The sequence below is a fragment of the Peromyscus maniculatus genome, chromosome 18 (assembly GCF_049852395.1).
Source record: "Peromyscus maniculatus bairdii isolate BWxNUB_F1_BW_parent chromosome 18, HU_Pman_BW_mat_3.1, whole genome shotgun sequence".
NCBI classification, from domain to species: Eukaryota; Metazoa; Chordata; class Mammalia; order Rodentia; family Cricetidae; genus Peromyscus; species Peromyscus maniculatus.
Genome location: NC_134869.1, coordinates 35,588,122 through 35,616,118, shown reverse-complemented (window position 1 = coordinate 35,616,118; position 27,997 = coordinate 35,588,122). Strand labels below are relative to the sequence as shown.

General features: G+C 40.4%; 1 protein-coding gene across 16 annotated transcripts in view; it reads right to left on the bottom strand.

Moving 5' to 3' along the window:
* The window catches only part of Osbpl8 (oxysterol binding protein like 8), a 140,023-nt gene that overhangs the window by 10,005 nt on the left and 102,021 nt on the right, over positions 1 to 27,997 (bottom strand). For 9 of the 16 annotated variants that reach the window (XM_076553888.1, XM_042263424.2, XM_042263427.2 and 6 more), the window contains 14 exons: positions 26,585 to 26,788; positions 24,790 to 24,874; positions 23,131 to 23,302; positions 21,389 to 21,626; positions 20,526 to 20,710; positions 16,454 to 16,535; positions 14,682 to 14,780; positions 13,953 to 14,049; positions 10,494 to 10,592; positions 7,729 to 7,826; positions 6,039 to 6,128; positions 4,075 to 4,211; positions 2,275 to 2,460; positions 1,502 to 1,604 (listed from right to left, as the gene is read on the bottom strand). In XM_076553888.1, the coding sequence (XP_076410003.1) occupies positions 1,502 to 1,604; positions 2,275 to 2,460; positions 4,075 to 4,211; positions 6,039 to 6,128; positions 7,729 to 7,826; positions 10,494 to 10,592; positions 13,953 to 14,049; positions 14,682 to 14,780; positions 16,454 to 16,535; positions 20,526 to 20,710; positions 21,389 to 21,626; positions 23,131 to 23,302; positions 24,790 to 24,874; positions 26,585 to 26,788 (1,875 nt within the window). Of the gene's footprint in view, positions 1 to 1,501; positions 1,605 to 2,274; positions 2,461 to 4,074; positions 4,212 to 6,038; positions 6,129 to 7,728; positions 7,827 to 10,493; positions 10,593 to 13,952; positions 14,050 to 14,681; positions 14,781 to 16,453; positions 16,536 to 20,525; positions 20,711 to 21,388; positions 21,627 to 23,130; positions 23,303 to 24,789; positions 24,875 to 26,584; positions 26,789 to 27,834; positions 27,968 to 27,997 lie in introns of those variants that run through there. The other 7 variants (XM_042263428.2, XM_076553890.1, XM_015993267.3 and 4 more) reach the window with 3 other exon arrangements.

Below are 27,997 nucleotides of genomic sequence, written 5' to 3'. Positions count from 1 at the left end.
CATGTAACTTTTATGGGTTTAAACTGGACTCATTTTATACCACTGGCCTATATACGAAGCCTGTCTTTATATCAAAATGACTGCTTTGATTACTGTGTGGGATGGAAAATATGTCTTATGACTTTGCCCTAAAACAAACAAAAAAAGAGATTGTTTTAGCTATGCAGAGACCCTCACAATTCCATATGAATTTGAGGATCAGCTCTTCCACTTCTACAGACTGTTTTGAGGTAGCACTATTTTGGGGTACCAACATGAACTCTTCTAGCCTAAGAAAATAGGCACTCTTTTCACTTATTCATGTCTTACTGAAATTCTTTAGCAATGCTTTACAGTTTTCACTGCACAAGCCTTCCACATCTTAGGTTTCATTTATTGTCGGGATTTTACTCTTCTGAATGCTACTATAAACTGAACTGCTTTCTTAATTTCCTTTTGCAATTCCTCACTATATAGAAACACAAATGTTATTTGTGTGTCCATTTTATAGCCCCAATGCTGCCAGAGTCATTCATCAGTGTAGTCTGGCATCTGGAGCCTTTAATTAAGCATGTTTCATGCATTTCTGGCCCTGATCATGTGGACTCCCTAATTCATACAACCCAGCAGAGGGTGCTCCTGTGGGTCTCTAAGGGTCTGTTTACTTTTCATCCATTTGTCCCTCTCTTTCTCACACTGGATAATGTGAATAGTTTTATCTCTTACATAACTGACTCTGCCTTGTACCGACTTAAATCTGTTGTTAGATCTCTAGCACAACCTTCCCATTTCTGCACTTTTCAGCTCTCATGTTTTGTATAATTTCTTGTTGCTGACAGTGTCAGAAATGAGTGCCTCCACACATGCCCTCAAGGTACCCCAGAGGTGGGGTGTGCACGTGCCTGCATGTGTGCCCTCGCTTGTGCATGCGTGTGAGCGCGTGTGAGGTCTGCTGTTCCTTCTGGCATCAGGGGCTTACACTGGAACACAGACCTCACAGGACTGCAGCTGTGCCCAGGAAGAGGTGAGGCAAGGACTTCTACAATACTATAATGATGTCTTCCCGCCGCTTGGAAGCCCCTTCTGGTCCTTCATTCCCTTAATTGCTGCACATGTTTGAATATTTGGAGAGTTCTGGTAGATTCTGCTCTTTGGGGGGGGGTGTTTGGGGTGTCAAGAGCTTGAAGCTGCCTGTGATGTCACTTTACTAACCTAAAATTTTAAATTTTCGATGTAATTGTCATGATACTAAAGATTTAGCAAATTTGAGCCAGGTGGCGGCGGCGCACACCTTTAATCCCAGCACTTGGGAGGCAGAGGCAGGCAGATCTCTGTGAGTTTGAGGCCAGCCTGGTCTACAGAGTAAGTTCTAGGACAGGCTCCAAAGCTACAGAGAGAAACCCTGTCTCGAAAAGCCAAACCAAATCAAACAAACAAACAAACAAATAAAAAACAAAACAAAAAAGGAAAAAAGAAAGAAAAAAAGATATAGGAAATTTATAAGCCCATTAGACCTACCTACTTTTATGTTACATACCATTGGAGTGCGATGTTTCACTTTGGTCTGGATAACACCATCCTTTTCAAATTGTATCATATCATTAAGTGGGTCCCATGGTCGGGTACTAAATAGAAAAAAGATATTTAAATAGCTACAGAACTTAATTTCATTAAGTAATTATAAAGGCTGTTCTAATCTTAAGATTTGTCTATATGTACTCTTTCAATTCTTAGCTTATTTGGAAAACGAACTACTATGATAGAATGTAAAGTAAATAATTTCACATTATGAAGCCAGGCATAATGGTGCCCGCCTTTAATCTCAGCACTGGGCAGAGGTAGGTGGAACTCTAAGTTCGAGGCCAGCCTGGTCTCTATAGCAAGTTCCAGGACAGCCAGAGCTACATAGTGAGACCCTGTCTCAAATAAATAAATAAAAGAATGAATAAAAATAAATTTTTTTCACTATGGGCTAAAGAGGTTGCTTAGTGGTTAAGAGCACCTACTGCTCTTGCAGAGAACCAGAGTTCGGGTCCCAACACCCACACAGTGGATCACAACCATCCATTTCTCCAGTCCCAGGGCCTGACACCCTCTTCTGACTTTCATGGGTTCCTACACCCACATGGTATTCATAAACTCAAAAAAGCTGGCATACACACACACACATAAATTTTAAAAGTCTGTAAAATAAAAGTTCACCCTAATTCCTATGTTGATAATAAATATACTCGAAATATAAAGGTAATAAATTATGCTAATATATTTTTTGAAATAAACGTTTACATTACTTACTCTGAAAACTTATAGTGCCATTCTCCTGTGAGTGGATCAAGTTCAAATAACTTACAAGCCCACTCTTCATTTTTTGTTTTCCGATCTCTGGCAGCTTGTCTTTGAGCTTCTTCCAAAACATACTTTTCTTGAGTAGCTTCTGTCTGGTCTTTGGCATTTATAGCTCTTGTTACTCGCTGCCAGAGTCTAATAGACATGTAAAAATAATATTTCAGACAATCAGATCTCTACAGATTTTAGTCTCTGTTGGGAGCAAACACTGCTCACGTGGATGTCTACTTTGACCGTGCTTACGCTTATATGCTTAGAAATGAGTCAAGAAACAAAGCCCAATGCCTCGAACCGGCAACCACCACTAAGTGAGGGCTAATTTCTTCTTGGCAAGAGAAATCAATTCCATGGGTTCTTAAACACAGTGAAAACTGCTGACTGAGGCTGACAGGACTATAGTGAAGAAGTCCTCAAGGTATTCTACATTTTTAAATAGCTCTTTAGATGATTCTGACGCACACTACTTAGGAAGCTCAGGCCTCAGGATGATCCACCCCAGAGCTTGGCTGCATGAATTATCAGAGAACTTTGAAATTCAGTCTCTAGGAATAGGAACAGACTCTAAATGCTTCCTAGATTTAAATACACCAATACTGTTAAGAACCACTGATGTACCAAAAAACAGCATGAGAAAAATTATTTCCCCTTTTAAAATTTAGCTTTTTCACCAGCTAAATGAGAGTACAACATCTGTATCTCATCCATCTGAGAGGGCAACATGTCAGAACTGAAACAGGCCTTGAAATTTGTTATACATAGGCTAATTTTCTATGTCTTCCACTTAGAGTCAGCTAAGTCTTATTACCTCGTCCTTAAAATATGTAGAGCTGGACCGGGCAGAGGAGGTCCATGGTCCCAGTACTGGGAAGTAGAAGTGAGAGGGTCAGTAATAATAGTTTAAGGTCAATCTCAGCTATACAGCAAATTCAGGGCCACTTTGCTCTGCATGAAACTCCATATTAAAAAATAAAAAATGTTCACTTATATACACACATCAAAAATGGCTGCATATCCCTTTGGACAGGGAGCATCATGTGGTTACACCTGAAATAGGACTTTAAAAATTGATGCATACATATTTTCCAATGCTGACAACTGTATTTTAGGTAGAAAATACAGTCATGTAGACTTGATTCACAGAAGCAGGACCACAGAGTAAGGACCCCCAGGTATCAAGTGCAGAGTAAGCAATGTTTATACAGGACTCTTTGACACAAAGAGATACAAACAGCAAGTTTATCCAAAAGTGTTAGGAGTTCTGCAAAGAGTTTCATGACTTAAAACGAAGCAATGGCATTAACCATGGCACTGCCTACTAATTTAAGTCCTTGGAACCCAGGGCATCGAGTGGCACTATTCTTGTCTCAAGAGGACAGAACAAGAGTAGCTGTTTTCTATCCATGTCACCTTTCCACAGTGTATACCAGACCAGAAAGCAGATGCCAGGGAGAAACTGAGAACATGAATTGTTCTATAACTTTATGCAAACAGAAATATAGAGCACTGGAGTAGACGAGAGAAAAAACAGGACATTTTAGTTTTGAGCCACAGAGAAGCAAGATGATTTATGAAGTCTTTATGCCATCTACACCAACACAGAATGCCCTCAATCACACGAATGACAAACTCTCTTGCTGAATTATCTCAACAGCAGATAGAGAATAGTGTGACTACACTATTATGCAATTTGAAATACTCCTTAATGTTCATAAGGTTAGCTAACAAAAAAAAAAAAAAAGGTAGACTTACTTCTCTGATTCAAAATCATCCTGCTCTTCAAATTTGACCGTGTGCCTTATTAATCGCCACTGCTTAATGTCAGGTGTCGGATTCCAGAAAATCTCTGAGTTATCAGTCTTTTTGTCATTAATGAAAACTTCACTATCCTATATTGGAAGGAATTAAACACCAATAGTTATTTCTATTTAGAAGAGGACTACAAAGTATAGCAATACACTAATAAATTCTTCCTGCTGTTAAATTTGAAAATATTTTAAAACAAATGTAACTAGTGCATTTCTCCAAGTCCCAAATTCTTTCCGTTTGTATGAAAACAGTAGTTTAAATATGTCATTCCAATCAACTAGAAAAACCGGCTGACTACACAGAGAGCTCATGAGGTTTTAGAAGTTTCATTTAACAAATTTCAAACATGACGGGCAAAGTCTCAAGCCTCCTGTCTGGACTGTTGCAGAAGAACATGGTGTGATGCTGTGGACAATGCAGAAAATCAAATCCCTGGAAAACTTCGGAGACTAAGCATCAAAAATTGAGCTCAACCTTAGACATTTGATGTTTTTAGAACACCTGTTTTTCCAGGTATGGTGACACATGCCTTTTATCTCAGCACCCAGGAGGCAGAGGCAGATAGATCTCTGTGAGTTCGAGGCCAGCCAGGGCTGCAACATAAGAGACCCTGTCTCAAAATAAAATAAAATGACAAAGATGGCTTTATCATTGTTCCAAATAATATTCAGATAGGAAGTCAACATCTTTCAGGGTCCAGGGAGAGGACTCTATGGGTAAAGTAATTGCCACCACGCTGATGACCTATTCCTGAGACCCACACAGTGAAAGGAGAGAAACACACACACACACACTCACACACACACTCACACACAACACACTCACACAAATTTAAAAAACATTTTGCGGAACCTATGTAGCCACTGGCTGAGTCTCTAAACCTGGCTTCCTTTTCTTCCTGCATTTGCTTACTATTTGCAGAATAGCACATACTCAGTGTTTATAGTGAAAATGCACCTAAGAAATACACCATACTCCGCTTCAGTCGCGTAAGCTCCTGGTAAGAACGTACACAGGTGTGAGTCTGGGTGGCAGAGATGAGGTCAAAGCCACTGCTGTTACACACCACTGCACCTCCCCCTTCCTCCAACAGAAACCCGACTCTCACTGGACCAGCAGAGCTCTGCGCAGCTGGCCCGGGGCTCACTGCCAACTATGCAGACGCTCCGGCCGTTGGCTCCCTCCTTTTCAAATGGGCACATCTTACGCACGTGTCGGCCAGACAGCATGGCTAGCGAAGGTGCGTGCCTGCTGCCAACTCTGACGGCCTGCGCCTGACTCCTGGAACCCTCACGGTAGGACGGGAGCACTGGCTCCAGTACGCTGTCCTGTCTTCCACACGTGTGCCATGGCACATGCACACACACAGATTAAATAAACATATACGATGAAAAATGGGTAACTACGTACTGATTTCATCAAGTCCAACTAAGTAGTAAATGATAAATACGGGCTACCTTCTTAACGTACACAGCGAGTACTGTACGACTTCTACTCATTTAAATGTCTTACAAACATAAAACATTTATAAAACAAAGTGTCACTGGCAGCAGAGCAATACCAAAATACCCGCTTTTTAAAAAAACATATTTATTTATTTATTTATTTATTTATTTATTTATTTATTTATTACGCATACAGTGTTCTGTCTGCATGTATGACTGCAGGCCAGAAGAGGACACCAGATCTCATTTTAGATGGTTGTGAGCCACCATGTGGTTGCTGGGAACTGAACTCAGGACCTCTGGAAGAGCAGCCAGTGCTCTTAACCGCTGACCCATCTCTTCAGCCCCCAAAATATCCGCTTTTAAGATGAAGTTTATTTAGTGATACTTTTACAATATAATTGTCCATTTTCTCCATCAGATAAAATTATTTTTGCAATGCTAATATATAAAAGTACTTACCCAATGGCCTTCCAAAGTAGCTAGGACTTCTTTTCCCAATTTAAGTTTCCCTGATATTTGGTTAACATAATCACTACTTCCTAGAAATGGCTTTAAAACAGAAAATATTGAGCATTTTAGTTTATATTTGCATATATTACAGATAACCAAACATCAAAGAAAAAATAATTATATAGTTACCATATTCTTGAAAGTAAAAACAGTGAAATCCTGACTCAAATTTAAATTAGAGACTTTTTTAAAAATTTAATTTGAATTGTGACCATGAAAAATATATCTAAAACAGACTATGAAATCTAAATAATTCAGAAAGATGACCCAGGTATAAAGATCTATGACCTTTGCAATCTCAGTGCTGTTCTTCAGGACTGAGCCCCATCAATGTGGTGACACACCAAGAAAAAGAACTCAGAAAACAGAGGGGATTTAAAAATTTGAAAACAATCCTTCAAAAACTAAAATCACAAGGAATACACTTTGGGTCCCTACACTGTCTTACTAATGTCTTTCCTTAGAGACACAGTTTTGATGCTTTGGTACTGAATGACATGAGTAACTGCTTAAGAACCCTCTTATCAAGTAAAGGGCACAACAGCATCAGATAATACTCAAGAACGCCTTTTCACTAGAAAGAGATTCTGGTCACTGGCATATCAACAAGGAAGTAATTAGCAACACCTATTGTTATAGTGCCTATTTTTATCTGAACACAGCGTACTAAATGATAACTGACACTGTGACAAGGCTTCCAGTTTCCCTTTTGTTGAGGCAGACAGACTTTTCCAAAGATGGCTCTCTTGACACCTGCTCACTTCCTCTCCAGCCCCCAAGCTCTTCTTCAAGGAGACCTCTGCCAGCCTCCCACCGAGAGTGCGTCACCGCCCTCCTCCCGAGCCTGAGTGGGTGTGTAGCTCTTCAATGAAGACAGAGGATGTGCATGTAATTTGGCTTCTAGACCAGTGATGATGGGAGACAACTGAATCCTCAGTGTGCCGCTAAAGACGACCTCCAGCTGCCTTAGAGCTGCCATGCTATCAAGAAGCCAAGTCACATGGAAAGGCCACATCAACAGGTCCTCACAGGAACAACAGTCCCGGCCTTCAGGCATCAGACGCATAAGTGGGCAAGTCTTCAGTGGATTCTGGTCTCAACTAAATCACTCATATTTTCCAAGATTTCCTGACGTCCAACATTTTTAAAGAGAAAAACCATCTCCAATATTCCCCATATAATTTTTTTTGAAAATCTGATGAGGAGTAGCACATGGTCATTCTTAAGCATGTGAGCTAAAACAATTTTTTTTATACAGAAATAGTAACTAATATGAAATTGTCTTACTGTATGCAACCCGAGTCTCTCAATTCAGATCTACCTTCTGGGGTTTTCTAAAGCACTGTTTTAATTCACAGAGATACTTCAATCATTTCTTAAGTCTTATTTGCTCTATAGCATCAAGTTTTATCATTAACATTTCAAATAAGGAATGGTGGCTCTCATGTTAATTTGTATCTTCCAAGGCTGTCTCAGGCTGTCCCAAGACACTCAGAGAATGTCCCTGGACCCATTTCTCTTTGACCTGGCATAATCCATGTTTTTATATTTAGTTCTTACTCTGCAACTAATCTCTATTTTTTCTTCAGTATTTGCAACGCAGCTTCCCCTTAATTAGGTGACACCATCGTTTACCAACCTTTAGCTTAAATTCAAGTACTGCACTGTATCCGGTCTTCTGACAGGTGATGTTGACAGTTCCCCCAAGCTCCAGTGTCATTGTGCCATAGAGAATACCTAAAGAAAAGAGAAACTTGACAAAAGCTGAGGACAGGGGGCGGGTGACAGAAATAAGCGGCGCTCTGCAATCTGATATACCAGGAGAAACCTGCATCTGAGACCTCCTGCCTCATCAACGGAACACATGTAATATAGACAAAGTGTTATAGGACCTACAGAGCATATTCACATCATGCTTGCTGGCAAGTTTCCACTCTATTTAAAGCGCAGAGGCGGGCCAATGAGATGAGTCCGAAAAACACAGTCCTCCTTGATATTTTGTTCATGTGTTTTGTACCTTTGTGCTTTTTGGTTGGTGCTTTCGCTGTTGGAAGCCGACCCAGGGCACACTGAGGTGCTGTGGTACAGTGTTCTGAAGTGTAAAGCTATGCTGGACCTTCCACAGGAACCCATGCTAACGCTTCCTTCAGTTGAGGGACAGTGTTCACCGACAGTTCACTGGCAGTCAGTCAGTAACCCACCACGACTGTTCAGTGTCTTTCCATGTGAGCACACACAGTACAAGGTCATGTGCCCCTTAGCTGGTGGGAACACTGGAGTAAGAGACTGAAAATAATGGAGCCTCATTACCTTCCCTTGAAAGCACAGTTCAGTATGAGCCAATTCAGTGTCTGTTGTCACTTTATACAATGTAATTACTACAAATAACAAGGACCAACTCCAGGTAAGCAAAAACAAACAAACAAACAAACAAACAAACAAAGAAAAAACAACCTCAAAAACAGGTTCTGTGTTCAAAACACATTCTAAGTTAAAGAAACTTGAACAGGTTAGTTCAAGTGCACGTTTCATTGAATTAGGCAATTGAGTTGGCCTTTAATAAACACACAATGTTAACTTCTGCAAGGAAACAGACTATGAAATGTTTCTCATAATTATTTGGCTATGGAACTCCTACTTTATAAAATAATTCATGGAACTTAGCAATATAGAAAATACATAGAAACTCTTATTTTAAAAATTTTCCTATTTTAGCACAGTGGGAAATACACTACTGTGGAAAAAAATTCCTCACTGCTAGTTGGGCACTGATGTAATAATGATATGAAATTTAAAAATACTGCCGCTCACCACCTGCATCCCTCTGGGGAGCAGGCCCTACACCTCCCCAGGGCAGCACAGCAGAGCTGTCCCAATGGTAGCATTTCGAGTGAGCCGGCCTGAAGACAAAAGAGTGGAGAGCTGGCCCCACAGCCTGTCATGGGGTGGTGTGGGCGAGGGAGAGACCTTCCCCCACCCCTCACACCTACTGCAGGCAGAAAAAGCTGGTCCCTGGGTCACAAGAGTGGGAGAGCCGGTCCTGCCCCTCACCATCCGCAGCACACGAGAGTGGGCATGGCACGTCGCCTGGGCAGCACACTAGAGCTGTGCTAAGGTAGCCCACCCCAAGCCCCACCTCATCTATGAGCTGCTGGAGCATGTGAAGGTGCTGGTCCTGCAGATCCAAAGCTGCAGGATCTCCATGGCACAGGCAACAACAGGACACTCAAGAGAATTCCCCGTGAGGGCCCAGGATCAAGGGTGCAGCAGATCCAGAGGCCTCAAAGCAGACCACTGCCTCACAGCAACAACACAAGTCAAGATGGATGGACTAAGGGTGAGCTGTGCGACTCCCAGAGCCACACTGCAGCCCCCCGGACGAGATTCTTTATTTGGGTTTGGTGATGTTTTGACTTTTAAATTTTGTTTGGGGGTGTTGCAAGGGCAGAGGATGGATGCAATGGGACGGGGAGATGAGTGGGGTCAGGATGTATGACGTGAAATCCACAAAGAATCAATAAAAAGATTAAAAACTGATTCTTATTCACTTAAAATTGTAGGTATTGCACGGTCATTCCTATCTTAAGAACTAGATACAAAGCTCAGAGCACTATCTAGCTTTTTCCCAAATATAAGCTAGGTGTTCCGGTACATATCAGTGATCTCAACACTAGGGAGACTGAGGCAGGAGGATCCTGAGTTCAAGGGCAGCTTGAGCTATACTGCAAGGTTATAAATTAACAAAACCCAAACCCAAATGGAGAGACTGTCAAATGAGAGTGCAGAAAAACAGTGAAAGGACTTGATGCACTGAAAAATAGCAGATGGAGCTGGAGAGATGGCTCAGCGGTTAAGAGCACTGACTGCTCTTCTGGGGGACCCGGGTTCAATTCCCAGCACCCACATGGCAGCTCACAACTGTCTGTAACTCCACAATTCCAGGGCTTCTGACACTCACACAGGCATACACACAGTCAAAACACCAATGCACATAAAATAAAAATAAATTATTAAAAAAGAGAAAAATAGCAGATTAAACATTATAGAGGGTGTAAATGCAAGAGTACGTAAAGTATCTTTTAAGGATTCTAAAATAAGTAGTTTGATTTAATTTCAAAACTTTCACACAAGATAAAAGCAAGGAAATTCCATTATTATAACTAAATTTCTTACAAGGTATGTATCACAAAAATAGGCATGACTGTTATGTGTGAAGTAATTCACCATAGAAATAGTCAGCAAACAGCAATACTCTGAAGGAACTATGGGCCAAGGATTTCAAACACATATGTCTGACTATCTCAAACAAAACAAATTCTATTCACATACATTTATTTACAAAAACCAAACCAAAACAAACCAAAACCAAAAACCCAGGAAGAGCTGCTGTGAGTGGAGACTCACCTTTACAATGAGCATACGGCATTGTCATCACATAATCTTCACCTCGGTTCAAGAAGGTTAACCGGGCTTCTCCCTCTAATATCGCGGAGAGTGAGTTTCCTTAAAAAAAAAAAAAAAATTAAATTTCACAAAACTAATATGACCAATTCAAAACAAAGTATATTTGGGACATTTACATTTCTCCAGGAGAAATATTTAAAACACTTCTATCATGATTCATGTGTAACAACACGTATTCATCACCTTATAAATAAAACATTACTTCATTTATATTCCCAATCTTATGAGTCTTTTCAAAAGGCATACATAGGTATTTGTTTAGGAAAGTCAAATGAAAAAAATCCCAACATGTCCAATAGCCAACAAAATACTGCTTTGTTGGAGCCCACTAGGTTTCCTAGTGGCTGTACCCAGCAGGACTGCATGAGAGATTGATTGGTCCATGGGCCTGGGTACCAGGTGACTGTAACTAGCAAGGGGGACGTCTTTTGCTCCACCCGCTAGCATTGTTATAAATGGACCTTTGGAATAAAGTTCGGGGCCGGTGGATAAGCATCCAGGCCCTCCAAAGTCTATCCTGTGTTTTCTATCTGTTTCTCTTCCCTCTATTTCTAACTAAAGTCTCTTATCCCTCATTCCTCAAGAGTCCCTGGGGTAAATAAATGTGGGGGCTGGTCCCCCACACTGCTTCATTATACAATCTAGTTTGACTCTTCTGAATCAAAATATTAATTCTAGGTCACATATAGGTAAGTCTAAAGTTTTAAATATTTATAATTGATTCAATAATCCTATTAATGATTTAAAAATCTGCATAATCCAGGTGATAAAATGCCAGTGACTTCTTTTAGCTTGTCTCTATGTCTTTTTTTCCTTAACATCTGCATCTTTAATGGAGTATGCTAACATACAACAAACAGCCTATTCCCAGCATTAAGTGTGATAGTTATGTGGTACCACATAGAGGATTCCTAATTACACCACAGAACTGGCTTGGTAGCACATACCTGCATCAACATTTGGGAAGTGGGCACAGCAGGGTTGGGCTTCTGCATCAGCCTGAACTGCACAGAAAGACCATCTCAAATGACTGAGGGGTGGGAATGCAGTTCAGTAACTCTGCATCAGCCTGAACTGCACAGAAAGACCATCTCAAATGACTGAGGGGTGGGAATGCAGTTCAGTAACTCTGCATCAGCCTGAACTGCACAGAAAGACCATCTCAAATGACCGAGGGGTGGGAATGCAGTTCAGTAACTCTGCATCAGCCTGAACTGCACAGAAAGACCATCTCAAATGACCGAGGGGTGGGAATGTAGTTCAGTAACTCTGCATCAGCCTGAACTGCACAGAAAGACCATCTCAAATGACCGAGGGGTGGGAATGCAGTTCAGTAACGCAGCACCTGTCTGCCATGCACAAGGCCAGGGTTTGATCCCTGTTCACTTGTCTGTCTATCTCCCTGCTTGCCTACCTGCCTAAACCATCATCCTAAAAGGCCCCCATTACCCCTAGGGAAACACTGACATTTCCTATCATTGTATTTTAAAATATGTCATTTATATTTGGCTTATTTTCACCTTGCACATGTTTTTCAGATTTGTCTATACTACTGCATCAAGCATACTTTTTTGAAATTGATAATCAGTATTCTATAGCTATAAGAGGTCTACAGGAATTGATGTTAGGTTCGGTTTATCGGTGAACCATTATGAGTCAGTATGAGCCATTAGAAATAATGTCATGATATTTGTATAAAATGTGCAAACATTTATGCACAACCATGACTTTCCCCCGCCTCTACATCAACATGTATAGATTCCAGCATGAGAGATACCACAAGATATATGCTAACAGGCTACTTCATAAATTATACGTCATCTCCTCAGATGTCTTTACTCGAAGAAAAAGTAAGAATTTTCTTTTTGTGAACTCTGGATTCGTTCACATTATAAAGAGCTAGCTAGCCCCAATGCACATAAGTCATATTCACACATAAGAAAAAAGAAAGCAAAGTGCAGAAGCTGCACCTGAACATAAACCATGCACCTGGTGCTCAGTAAAAAATGTCTACAGTCTATAGGGATGGAACGACACCCACTCAAGTCACCTACGCTGTGGCTGGGGTGGGGGAGGGACTGAAGCCAGAGGGAGGGGTATTATCAATACAAAATATGTGGAGCTTCTGAAGAAAAAACAGCCAACCCCAATCAAAAGAAAAGTAAGTAGGGGGAGCATCTTTAAAAACCTAAAGGCGGAGCTGGAGAGATGGCTCAGTGGCTAGAGCATTGGCTACTCTTCCAGAGGACCCGGGTTCAATTCCCAGCACCCACATGGCAGCTCACAACTGTCTGTAAAACACCAAGATCGGACACCCTCACACAGATATGCAGGCAAACACTAGTACACATAAAATAGAAATAAATAACTTTTTAAAAAAACAACATTAAATTAGGGCTGGAGAGATGGCTGAGAGGTTGAGAGCACTGACTGCTCTTCCGGAGGACCCAGGGTTGATTCCCAACACCTACATGGCAGCTTACAACTGTCTGATACCCTCTAAGATCTGATACCCTCACATGGACACACACACGGCAGAGCACCAGTACACACAGAATAAAAATACAAGAATAAAAATCAAGAAACAGACAAACAAACAAACATAAAGGCATGTGCCATGCTCCTTATGGAAAGCGGTTACACTTTACATTTCCTGTCACAGACTAGTTTATGACTGACTGGCCTCTCATGGAATTAAAATTTAGACTTCTGTGTGCACACTTTATCTTTTCTATTTTACCTTTATATTTATTTTCTCTCAGGTTTAAAATTCTTTAGTTGAATTTAATTCTCTGAGTTTTTAAATATCTTTAAAATTAGAAAGCCAAATAACAGCATTTAGAGAGAAATTCTACCACTATACAGTTTTGACTATGTTTCCTTTCAATTGTCAAAGGCATTGTATTAAGGTTTCCCACTAACAGCACATTTTTCTACATTCCTTTCCTGTACTCACAAACATTTTCAATAGTATGTTATCTGGCCTGAGGTTAAAGACCATTATTGAATGACCCAGGGCCCAACTGGATTCTTTCGATACTCAGACTCAAAGAGAAAGATCAGTCCCCTCAGGTAGACTGCAACAACCCTCAACAACTGATGAGGGTGAAGAGAAAAGAGACCAGCATGCACGAGAGAGACAGAGGCCCTGCTGCGTCGTCCGTAAGTGATGCTTTCCATGCATGCGATGAGGTCAGAGAGAGAGAGATGGAGGCCGTACTGTGTTGTCCATAAGTGATGCTTTCCATGGATGCGATGAGGTCAGATAAAATGTGCAAGGATTAAACAGCAATCAGGAGTACAGATGATGCCTAAATGACATGAATTCTTTGCCAAAATGACAAAAACTTACCAGAAAACACTTTGGAAAAGCACAGTTTAGAACAAGGGAAAACTCACCATAAAACTTGGACTTAGCCAGGATGCTACCACTGAGGCAAAATCCATCTTTCCGGTTACTAACATAAAAGGCAGATATTGGTGGGTGATGGGACACCTATTGGGCACAGGAAAGATCATGACATTGAACAAAATAAGCCTACTATTATGCTAGCATCCAAAGTTCAAATCTAAGAATGAGTAAGAAGGAACAGCTGGTAAGCAACCAATGAATGTTAATGACTGCAGTCCAGATTTCTGTCTCCAAGGAAATCCACCTCCTGGCATTCACACTCCAAGGCAGGGTGTGAATCAACCAGTTTGTGTGGGAATGATAATACAGCATTTCTAACTTGAGATTATAATATGCCTTCCATGGGGGAGGCTTTCAGGATACCCTCTCTCCCTCTCCCCACCCCAACCTCTCTCTCGCATGCATGCACACCACATAAGCGCCCAAAGTTCCGAGTAACAAGTTTTTGTGCTATAAAAACTGTACAGAGGGGCCACATGCTGAGAATCTAAATTCCCTTCACAACTGCCATGGGGGTGATCATGGAGAGCAATCGTCCACACCAGCCAAAAGTAAGGATAAGTATAAACTGGCTGACATCTTGACTGCAGCCACACAACACAATGATCATCAGTGTGTTGCGGAGTAGCATTCAGTACTAGAATATCAATGCTTAGCAAACCTTCCCTAAGAAGAAGCTAAACAACAGTGATGTGCCAAGTTAGCATTTCTCATACCTGTTCAGCAATATAGAACGTTTTGCTGTTTGTTCTGGGATGAATCCATAAACAACGGAAAGTCTCACCAAGTATAGGATTATATGGTTTCTTCAGTCCCTGGTTAAACAAATAAACAAGCAACAACAACAAAAAAAAAAAGTTAAAAATTACAAATACAGCTGGGTGGTAGTGGCGCCCACCTTTAATCCCAGCACTCGGTAGGCAGAGGCAGGAAGATCATCCTGATCCACAGAGTGAGATCCAGGACAGGCTCCAAAAAGCTACACAGAGAAACCCTGTCTTGAAAAACCAAGAAAAAAAAAGAAAAGAAAAGAAAATTACAAATACAGGTGTAAAGTTAAATTGTTTTGTCTGGAAGACCACCTTATAATGGCTCACAGTAAATGAAATTTACCTAAAATAAAAATATAACTTGGCCAGGCAGTGGTGGCACACGCCTTTAATCCCAGCACTCAGGAGGCAGAGGCAGGCGGATCTCTGTGAGTTCCAGGCCAGTCTGGGCTACAAAGTGAGTTCCAGGAAAAGGCACCAAAGCTACACAGAGAAACCCTGTCTCAGGAAAAAAAAATTTTTTTATATATAACTGTGTGTGTGTGTGTGTGTGTGTGTGTGTGTGTGTGTGTGTGTGTGTGTATAAAACTTTACTCAAGATATGATCTAAACAGAAATTTTGCAATTTCTGCCAACAAACAATCTAAAGATTACACAATAAGAAAGCATCTCTTAGAGATGCAGGACATTCCTGTAAGATGTTACCTCAAGAGATCAATGGTTGCTTTTTTTAGCCCTGACAACTGACTGGTTCAACGTCTCTATCCACATTCCCCTGCTGAGCCTCGTCTATATTTTTGTCACTGCAAATGGTACGTCAATGAGTATGGGGTGCAAGTGTCTTTTGAATATAAAGATGCCATCTCTTCTTTGGCATTTACCCAGCATTGGAAATGTCAGGTAACACAGGATTTGTATGTCAGCAACTTCAGCTCTTTTGAGATAGGCCTAAAATTTAAGTGGTTTGTCCATGTTCACACACACAGTTCACAATACTCTTACAAATGAAAACTAATATTCTAATTTCTGTTTAAGGTTCCTTCCACGAAGTGCTCTTGTGTAACAGTGCTCACTTCCTGCTTGACCAGCACACTGTAATCGCACCAACTCTCCTAACTGGAGGATGGTGACACCTCCTTTCTTAACACCACACTTCTCCGTGGACTCAGTGGCGGCCCATCACTAGGGCAGTGGTGGGTTTTGACTGGTGGTAGCTGCCCTCCCTCCACTGGCTGCTTCCTCTTTCCAGACTCAAGCATTTTATTCTAGTCTCGTATCTTTTCCCGCCACTGCCCCTTCAAACCCGTTTCTCACTCCCGCTTTCTGACTGTACTCCTTGGGATGGAGCAGATGACCTAGAACACAGAAGACTGCTTTGACGACAGCCCCCACATAAACGCTGTTTATCGTAGGTGCTACTTAGGTAACACTTACCGGTCTAGTCTAATGATTAAGGAAACAAATGATCACGAACACGAACTGCTCAGACACTCTGGAGAGTTCCGGGGGGTTTTCTGAGTGCCCGGGGCAGTGAGTGCCACAGCGGGTGCAGGCACGTGTCTCCAAGTCCAACTGATGACTTGCTGGGTTCCAGACTCACATAATCTAAGACAGAACTGCCCTCCTCCACGTGTGCCCCACGCACGGCACCCAAATACCCCCACAAACATACAAACGTAAGTAAAAAGGAGGAAAAAGAAGCAAAAGATAAACTTTACCTTTGGCTTTTTATAGAATCCTGACAAATACCATTTCACGACTTTCTTCAAACGGAAATACGGATTTTCTTCAAGAGCAGCCCTTAAAAAATGGTAAATATAATCATTTAATGCAATCACAAATTCTCTCTCACACTTACTGTGACTTATAGTTGGAAACCTAATTCGTATTTAAATAAACAGTAAAACAGTCACATAAATTTACTTCTGGAATACTTTTCCTTGTTGCCGGAGAGATGGCTCACAGGTTAAAGCTGCTTACTCCTTTGCTAGGGGACCAGAGGTTTTCCAGCACCCATGTCCAATGGCGCACAACTGACTGCAAGTCCAACTCCAATCCCTCCTCTGGCCTCTGTGAGTTACTGCATTCAGGTGCATATACCCAGGCCCCCAACAAAGAGACACACAATTTTTTAAAAACTAATAAACCTTTAAAGAATCATTTTTCTCTTTTAATCTGGTTGCCTTATCCCAATTTTCTGATTCTTTCATGTACTACCTGGACACTGCTGAAAATGTTTTTGGAAGTTCCAAACCAAAGCGTCCAAAATGGGGTTCTGTAGAACCCAGGATTAACAAGGAGCTCTGTGAATAACTTCAATTAAAAAGGAAACATTCTCTGCTTTTCGAGTTGGCTGGAGATGTACTCTCTCAGCTTCCTGCTCAGGCTACCTGCTGCCATACCTCCCCAAGATTATGGATTCCCATAAGAACTGAAAGCTAAAACACAAACAACCCTCTTTCTTCTACAAAATTAAACATAGACTTTTGAGATTCGTGCATTGCGTGGTGCCTTGAAGCCCAGTCAACAGCTTGATTAGAGGTCCCCAGTCTCACTTGCGAGTGAAGGAGCATCAGTCACTGTTTACCTGGTTGCACCTAACCTGAACAGTGGTGGTAGAAATGAACAGTACCCAGAAGAGAAAACAGAAGGCTGACGGAGCCTTTCAGATCAAGGGGTATGTGGGTTTGTGTGCCCGCTGCAAGGCTCAGGTTTCTTTCGTATTACAAGTGTGGAAGAAGAGTTACGATCACTTCAGTCCACAGTATTTTCCCAGTCACCGCTCTTCGCCCTTCCTGAATGTGTCACAATCTCCATCAACAGGGTTTTGCCAGCCCTCCAGTATATGTTGTAGTACCAGCCGAACAAACTACCAGTGTAACAGCTGGTCTCTACTGAAGAAACCTGGAGGAGCCATGACTCAGCTTCCCTCTCTCCCTGACCATGTGACTACTACTGCAACCGCTACAAAGCAGTGACTGTGAACCTTCAAAGTGACTTTATTGGCAAGTTGTTTTCATGTTTGTGATGCAGCTATGTATTAGATCCTTATTTACAAAAAGGCATTCTCTTCCACAAGCCAATCAGACCGGAATCTTGATTTTTGAAGATAAGGTGCAAGGTGACAGAGGCTAGTCCTAGGTTTACTGCCAACCAGAAAGGTTGAGTTTTTCTTTAATAACAAACTGAAGTCTTATTTAAAACCTTTTATGACTGACGTGCATACTGCATCAACTGATGATTGATTTCTTACAGTGTACCTCCTTCAGTCTTGCACAAACAGTTCTGTGGTGGTTTAAAGGAGAACTGTCCCCCCAGACTCAGGCTTCATTGAACACTTGGTCCCTTCTTGTGGGGACTGCTTGGGAAAGCTTAGGAGGTGTGGCTTTGCTGTAGGATGTCCCTGGACACTGCTATGGATATCGCTCTGTATAAATAAAACACTGATTGGCCAGTAGCCAGGCAGGAAGTATAGGCGGGACAAGGACAGAGAAGAATTTTGGGAAGTGGAAGGCTGAGGCAGAGAGATATTGACAGTCGCCACCATGACAAGCAGCACATGAAGACGCCAGTAAGCCATGAGCCACGTGGCAAGGTATAGTTTTATAGAAATAGGTTAATTTAAGATATAAGAACAGTTCGCAAGAAGCCTGAGCCATTAGGCCAAACAGTTTAAATAATATAAACGTCTGTGTGTTTATTTTGTAAGTGGGCTGTTGGACTGCTGGGGGCTTGGTGGGACCCAGAGAGAACTCTCCAGCTACAGGACACAGACTCTGAAGAGCATATGGCCTTGTCCTACTTCTAACCTGCTCTCTGTTTGTGCCTGTACCTGAGATGTGCTGTTTCCTACTCCTTCCCCAATGCCTGCTCCCGGATGGCATGCCAGCCCCACTCCCATGTCACGAGAGACTCTATTATAAACCCTTCTCTCAGTAACCTGCCTTGGTATTTTGTCATAGCAGCAGAAAATTAACTAATACAGGCTTGGTTTTTTTGTTTTGTTCTGGTTTTTTTTGGTTCGAGACAGGATTTCTCTGTATAGTTTTGGTGCTTTTCCTGGATCTCACTCTGTAGCCCAGGCTGGCCTCAAACTCACAGAGATCCGCCTGCCTCTACCTCCCAAGTACTGTGATTAAAGGCATGTGCTACCACTGCCCGGTCTCAGGCTTGTTTTTAAAACACTTTGAGGAGAGAGCTCCGTGGTTAAAATGCAGAGTATTCTTGCAAAGGACCTCAATTTGGTTCCCAACACCAAAGTCAAAAGGTTCACAACCACCTGTAACTACAGCTCTAGAGGACCCAGTGCCACCTTCTGACCTCCACAGGTACCTACACTAATGTGCCTGCATGAGCACACAAACATACATAATTTTAAAAATAATAAAAAATAAAAATAAACAATTATTTTTTCAAAGTTTTCTTCAAGCATAAATGAGCAAATATAAACAAACAGTCCCACTTTTAAAAACAATGTAGCAAATTATATTTCTTTTGTACCTTGGTAGCTTTTTTTATCATTTTATGAATTTCTTCCTTTTATATGCAGATGTACCAAATATTTTTTTTAGCCAGGGAACTATGGCTGGCACATGAACTATTCTGAATGTTTGAGTACTTTGGTCCTGCTGCAGCAATCTTGATGTCAGTTGGAGGATGTGGAGATACAGCTGTAAGAGCGGTGCACATAAGCAGCCACAAAGGACGAGAGACCAGCCACGGCACTGCCACAGCTGCTATAGCTCACAGGTTGCATCAAACTGCTCCACAGTGCTCACTGCCTCAGAATACTCTGGAGCCACGTGTGCTGCCAGAGAGCTGTGCCCACCCTTCTGATTAATTCATTTATTTATTACTTTCTTTAAGGTAAACCTTCCCACTGGTGAAAATGGCAGAAATTCACCGTAGGAGCTCTAAGTACCTGCTTTCCATACTGAGGATGACTTTCTAAGACAGATGAAGGAAAGAACTACAGAATCGAGCAGAACAAGTGGGAAAGCTCTCCATCAATGGGTAGATGAACCAAACTATGTGCTCCAACCTTTATCTGCTGCTTCTTATTTTGCATGGGGTTCCAATTTAAGAACTGTTTCTATTTCATTTTTCCCACTTCTTTTTCTACAGGTTATTGGGTATCTTCACTCTGTTTCTAAGAGAGAGCTTGCTAGCTAGCTCTTTCGATTACATGGAGGGGGATGAATCAGTCTTGCCATAGAGCCCTGACTCAAGCTCATAGCAATTCTCTTGCCTCGGCCTCTTGAGTGCTAGGATCACAAATGTGCACGACCATGCTGGCATTAAGAGCTCTTTAAAATCTTAGGAGAATTAATACTTTTGTCTACTATATAATTTGCAAAGTTTTCCTGTAACATATCAATCATCTCTTGATTCAGCTTATGATGTTTTCAATGTTTACTAATATAATTAACAACTACAATTGAAAACAGATATGGACAACAGATATTGGTGCAGATTCTTAAGTCCAAATCACTGGGCCAAAACTTAGTAGCACAGAAAACAGTGCTACAAGACTCCACAGGTGGGGCAACAAGTGAACTATGGAATGGTGAGCAGAAAATTGCCATTCCCCAGAGGATGACCTCAGGTATCATTCCTCCCTTGGTTGTTGAGGCAGAGTCTCTCACTGGCCTTGCTGAGCCCCAGGAAGCCACCTTTTCCCACCTCCCTACTGCTGAGATTACAAGTGCATGCCACCATAGCTTTTTGTTACATTATTGAGACATTCTAAAACTATTCAGGGATCTTCTATTTCTAGAAGACTCTACTTACTCAGACAGGAAATCTGCATGATAGTAGTAATCTGAAAGTTTATCCAGGAAAGAACGGGGCTCCAAAATAAATGTAGGAAGAACCACCCTGGACAGGTCCATGCCAGGACGGACTTGTTTGAGCAGAGTCCAGATAAGGCTTTTGTTCTCTTCAGACACAGTTTCCGTTTGAGACGCCTCACCTGCCTTTAACAAATATAACACAGCACCCTGAAACATTTTATCTTAGACAGACACATAGACAAGACACTGAAAGATAAAAACAGGACTCTCCAGGACTATCCCAAGCATTATGAAAATGTGCATACAATCATTTAGGTAATAAAGTCTAGGCTGTGAAAGTACCAGGAGAGCTCCAAGAAGTACCAAAATAACAGCATATGCAAAAGAACCAAATTCTATTATTGTTTTGTTCAAAAAAATTTACTTTTCTATTGGGATAAGGTATCCCATGCTGTCTTAAAACTTGTAAACTTCCTGCTTCATCTTCCCAAGTGCTGGGATTACAGGCATGGGCCACCATACCTAGTTTTGTTGTTTATTGTTTTACTTGCATTGGTAATAACTGGCAACTTTTAAATTAATGCTACTTCCAATTTACTTTATACCTGGCAATGATATCAAGTAATATCCTATTCCAAAAACACACTTGAAAATGTAACTTGAAGTTTAGCAGACTACACTGGCATTCGGGTATGTTTTTGGTTGCTTATAAATATAAATTTCCCAATACCACTTTGAAGAAACATGTGGCATATAAATATTCTTTGGGGAAAACAATAAGCCCGACAAATAACATCTACAATTCCATGTGGAGCTTTCTGGAGTTAGTAAGCCGAGACTCTGCCACTAGACGGTGCTCACCTCCCCGAGTTCCTCATGGCTCTGCTCCATGTAGGTGGTCTCCTTCAAAGGCTCAATGGGCTCAGGCTCAATGTAGGAATCATCTTGCCTTTCTGATGTGTCTGTATCACTTTCTTCACTTTTCCCCAGCACCTCATTGTCAGATTCATCATGCTCTTGATCATTTTCTTTGTCAGATTTATCAGAATACAGATCTTGGTCCTTAAAGTGCTGTCTTTCAATTTCACTATCATTCAACCTTAGTGGAATAAGAACAGAGGAGGTGAAGACTACAAATCCATAAACTAGAATCGCATGTGGCATTACGATGTGCGGTGCACAGTTCTAAGTGATTTACTTGGTTTAGCTAACGTCATCTTTGGGATTATCCTATCTGGCAATATTGTTGTTCTTTCACAGATGAGTGAGAAAAGGCACAAAGAAATTAAAAGAAGCCTGCAACAGAAGAGGACAAGCTGAGCGCTTGCCTCTCTAACTCTCGGGACTGAAATGTTCTCACAACAGAATGTAGACTAAGCTCGGTCCACCCACCTACTGTTTTAACAAATGCTGTCACCAGAAGCAGGATCACCACCACATCTGGTTTGAAGAAAAACACTAAGTCAAGACCATCATGTTCTCAGCTTAGTGAACTATGACTTTCCACTATAAAGAGCTCCAAAGTTACCCCAAAATAACCTCTTAGAATAAGAAGGAAAACATGCTTTGAGATCTATTTCACATTTATCTGATAGGCTTAATTGTGAGCAGAAAAATGACAGGTAACAACGGGAATGACAATTTCTGCTTAAGGAAATAAGCCAACAACCCCAAAGTAAAGCTTCAAATGATGAAAAGAGGGAATGTTGTTATACAAGCAATAAAAAGATGCCAGCACCTGAAAATTATCTGTGCACTGCATCCCAGTTTTGCCAGAGATATTATGTTAGTATTCGCTACAATAATGCTTCAGGAGACAAAAACCACAAACCAGATACAGCTGCCACTCAAAATGTGTCCACAGGGCCTGGAGAGACAGTGCGGTGGGTAAGAGAATGGCTCCTCTTAGAGGACCCAGGTTCAATTCCCAACACCCACGTGAACTCCTGTCCCCGGGGACCAGACACCCTCTTCTGGCCTCTGAAGGCACAGCAGGAATGAGATGCCCAGACATAAATGCAGGCAAAACACTCACACACATAAAAATGCTTCATATAAGGCAGGCAAATCCAGTTCCATTACAAACCATGCTAAGAGAAGAACAATGGAAGAGGAGGAGAGGTATCTCATTGAGACTGAGAGCTTCACAAGGGATACAGTAGTCAACCTGATCTTGAAATGGGATATGACAGAAGGAGACACAAGGAGAAACCATTCTTAATGCAAGGTACACTATGCACAAAGACAAAGTAGACACTCAGTTCACTTGTGCCTGGAAAAAAAGAATAATGCAAACTGGCTAGAATAAAGAAAATCAATCTCTATGCCTGATTTATAGCAAATAAATTAACTTTAAAGGCCTATAGTAATCATATAATAAAATAAGCCTTCTAACAGTAAGACAAGCAACTCTCAACACTCTACACATTACTAGGGTAGTAGAAGTGACAGCTGATTTATGAAGGGACAGTCTCTGAAAGCACTGATTTATGAATGGACGGTCTCCGAAAGCACTGGTTTATGAATGGACGGTCTCCGAAAGCACTGGTTTATGAATGGACGGTCTCCAAAAGCACTATCAATTAGCAGCAGCAGCCACTTACTGGAAGTTGTCGCCACTGTGGAGATTGTTAGCACGCAGCAAACCGTACAGAGTCACGTGGGAGTTATCTGATGAGATGCTCAGGTCATGCTCCTTTCCTTCCCTGATCATTGTGCGTTTAAGAAGACTAGAACATTTCAAAGCCAACTCCAAGGCATCCATCCAGCACCTTCCTACAACAACATGGGTTTACAGCAAGACAATGAATGAAACCAGCCTTCATTTAATTTAACCCTCTGACCTTGAAACATATTGTTTCTTTGAGAAACAAGCACTAGAAAAGTTAATTTAAATATAAAAGCTTGTCAGGATTTTAATGCATCTTTTTTAATAAATGCTTTTAAACAATAAGCATTTTAAAATTACAATAAATAGGAGACAGAACGCATTATGCAAACATATCCAATCTAAAACTTTAGAATATTAACATGCAATTTTAAAGTATCAAACAAGGGACATAGAACACACTGAAGAGAGTATGTTTCTACTATAAACAAACTGAAACAATGTTTCGTTGTTGACAAGAGCCCTATCCCCAGGCTTAGCATCCACTTTATGTCCGTCTAGGAAAAGATGCTAGCATGCATTAGTCCATCACGGGCTGTGCTGTGGTCTTTTCACGTGTGCTCTAACGGATGGAGACCACATTCTCCTCACCCCTCCTAACAGCTCCTCCACTCCCTTTCCTTCCTAACATTTGCTTCTGCTCTCTGTCTCTGCTGCTTTGTTTACATCTCACATAGAGACAGAGAAAACATGCAACACCAGTCTTTCTGAGCCTTGGTTGTTTTGCTTAACACAAAAAATCTAAGCCGAGAAAATACCTATACAATGCTATCATTAACTGCCATGACTGTCAATATTAATAGCTTTCCTTTATAATTTAAAATTGTATCAGTGGAATTATGAAATATATTAATATATTTAAGCACTGTTAAAATCCATACATGTTTCAAGATCTGGCAGAAAATTAAACCATATAAAACATTTTCATATTGAAATCTCATGTCAATATTTTAATATAAACAGTAATTCTCTTGCATAATAAGAGTCAGTACTGGAAGGTTGTAAGATTCCCTACATCAAACTAATCTAAACTACAAAGTGTGACGGTAAAGAAAAATCCATTATTACTTATTTTATGTTGCATATGTATATGTGTGTCTGTGTGTGTATGTGTTTGTGTGAGTGTTGTGTTTTGCTCTATTATTTGCCAAATGAATTATGTATCTGGCTATGAATGAGGGTTGTTGATAAAGTTATTTGTATTTTGCTGTCTTATATAAAATCAAATCAAATCAGTATTATGTGTTCCACAATTGTTAATGTATGACAGCTTACAGGTTGAATATCTCACTTCAAATGATAATGTTTAAAGAATTACTACAAAAAATACTATTAAGTCCCAAAAGAATTGCTGTGTCAGTGGAGAATGAGAGAGAAGCTGAGCTGCAGACAGTGTCCAGTGACATGTGTCTTTCCTATCAGAATTCTTCGTATGCAAAGCGAGGAATGTATTTAGCATTCTACATAGTTTATGGTTACAGTATTTTGCTTCAAGTGTTCTACAAAAATGTGATTTCCTCCAAGGTTAATATAAAGTAATACGAAAAATAATCCCTGAAAATTAGAGCCAGCCAGTCCATCAAAAAGTATTTACCATCTGACTCTGAAGTCGCTCGGATAATCAAGTAACTGCTAGGTAAGGGTTGAGTTATGGATCCAACAGCTTCGCCCTTTGGACCCTTAATAAGAAAACAGATGGTACAGGGTAAGTATTGTGAAAGAGCAACAATAAGTTAGCATTATTAATTGTATCAGATGTGGGTTATAGCAGGCACAATTATAATCTAAAAGCAAACCAACTTTAATTACATCTGTCTTAAGAATGCCAATCTTAGTATTCAACTACTCTTTCCCTACAAATATGCCTCCTTAATAGAAAGCTGAACAAATGATAACATTTATCACTTAACTATTACCTGTAAATAGTGCTCATATACTAAAAACCTAATATTTAACACACTGACACAATTACAAAGAGTATCTATTTTACAATCTGAGAAAGACTGTATTTATAGAAGTATGAAAAAAGTCACTGGAAATATAATTCACTAGATAAAGCAAAATGAATTTTGACTGGATCTATGAGAAAATATACACTTTATATTCAATTACTATCTGTTTTAAAGACTAATCTCAAAAACTTTTACTTTTTCTGAACCAAGGAAGAAAAGAGAATTGCTTCATTTACTGTGGTTATTTTTTAAAAAAAAAAAAATTTTAATGAAAACAAACACACACTAGAACCTAGAGTCAGACTACTTAAATTTTAATCTTGTCTCTACTAGACTTTAGGATTCAATTTTCTCTGTATCAGGAAAAATCTATATCCTTCTAAGTAAGAGGATGAAATAACAGACTCCCTGCAAAATACATCATCTATGGGTTAAGTTCTTCACTTTGTAGTCAGTCCACATATGTTGTTCATATAGTAAGAAAACCTAAAATTTACCATACTAATACAATTTTAATGTTAACAAGAATTGTCATCCTATAGGTATCCCTAGGTGATAAATACTTTACTTCTATAAGTCTAAATTAGGTAGTTGGACATTTAATTATAACTCACTAGTAAAAAAAAAAAAAATTGAATTCCAAAACAGAAATAATTCTGTAATCCTAACTTTATTCTTCAATGAATCTAGACTACTGTGACAAAAGGCCAAATCCTTTCCTAGGGACATCAATATTGCCTGGTATACAGTTAGTTGTTCTTTATTCAAGGTGAACTAATTCATTACCCTAGAGACAAAAGCAATGATCTCTCTGCAAAAACTTAAGATTTGGTCATCTGGTTAATGTAAACGACATTGTTCATGGTTTGTAGAATTTCTGGATGATTGATCAGAGAAAACATTTCTGTTTCCTGCTTATTGCTGGTGTTATAGCACTCAGGGACCAAACTGATACTTTCAATCATAAAAATTAGTTCCCTGTCTTTAAAGACAGCCGCATCTTCTAAGAGCAAATAGGACAGCTTCTGCTCCCAAGCATCCCATCACACATCCCCATCACTACAGGGAAGGCCACAAAAATGTGTCAGCTTCTGTTTTAGGCAGCCATTCTGAGGAAGAATGAAGAGTCAGCCAACATTACACAAAGTTACAAACAAGAAGTAGATAGGATCCACAATTAAGGAAAAATATAAATTTAATCTTCAATGACAAAAGATGTAATATGTTGGGGAAATGTTCTCAGGAAAATTGTTTTAGGTCTTAAAAGCAAGCGAAAGGCTCTTTGATACCCAACTGAGTACAGCTAGAGACAGAAGGATAAATAAAGCTATGGAAGACAGAAACAATTTTATGCGTCCTGTCCAAGGACACGAGGCATTTGGTTGACTTACCTTACCTCTGTCACTTTTACCTTTACCTCACCAAGTGCTCACATACCTTCACTGCCCAAATAGACTGCTCCAAAGGATGAAAAAGCTTGAAGCAAAAGCCATCCTTTTTTGATGGACGTTCAATGATCTCACAGGCATTCAGAAGGACTGTGCCAACCCACTGACCATTTTTTTGTGTTTTATAGATCAGAAGCACCCCAGGTTTCAACACACACCACAACTTGGTCCAGCTCTTTAGGGTACCACGAATCTACAGAAAAACAAATTTATTTTGAAGATTGATATCTGTTTCTCTTTCTTTAGATGGCAGAATAATAAGCTGAATAATGTTTTAATCTAACGTTATATTGCACATAAATTGACAATGAACAGGTCTTTAGTTAAAAGGCTACTTCATGGCATGCGGTGAAGATGAACGTGGAGTCAACATGGCCCCTGATTCTAAGAAGTTCAAATTGTCATAGAAGGGCATGCCAAAGTTTCAAAATTATACAGTAAGTAGAATCTGAATCTCCTTCATCACCTAAGGGGTCATTAAAACAAACTTCTATAGTACTGAAATTATTCTTTTTGTAGCAGTTGTTACAAACGATATATGGGGATAAATGATTATTTTGCCTTTTCTATTTTTCCTTTCTGAACACTTTTGGCACATCAAGACCTTCCCTTAAATCTTTGGGAAACAACAGAAAGAAGAAGGAACCTCTACACGACCAGAGAGTCACCTAGTCCTCACACTGCCCTCCTTAGGGAACTGCTCTAGCTGGTACCTAAGGTGTGCTATATAAAGTCTAGGAAGAAGAAGCCTTTAAATGTAAGCACACAACTTATTTTTATGAAATGCTTCAAGAAGCAAAATGGGCAGAACCACAGTAATCCCAAGATACAAGAAATTAGGGGGACTCTGGAGCCAGGAATAAAAAAAGAAAAATATTTAAGAAAAGGGGTGTGTGTGTGGGTATGCATGCGTGCATGCATGTGTATATCTCTCTATATAAAAGAGATGGTAAGCAGAGAGAATCAAAGGAAAGATAGTTACTCTGACATAACACTCTTGATCTTGGACATGACAACAGAAAAGAGGGTCAACCATCAGAAATGAAGGGAAGGTTTAAAAGGCCAGCCACAAAGTTAGGTGTGATAGTGTACACCTGTATAATCCCAGCATGGAGGTGCTGAGGCCAGAGGACTGCCATGTGTTCAAGGCCAGTGGGGGCTACTACATAGATGTGGTGATACTTTATTTATGCTAAAATGTGGTGATATTTTATTTGTGCTTTAATAAATAAAGCTTACCTGAAGATCAGAGGAAAAAGCCAGCCACAACACAGAAATCATGCAATGTTAACACACGCCCTTAATCCTATCAACTGGCAGGCAGGGATCTGTCTGGATCTCTGTGAGTTCAAGGCCACACTAGGGAACAGAGCCAAGCATTGTGACACATGCCTTTAATCCC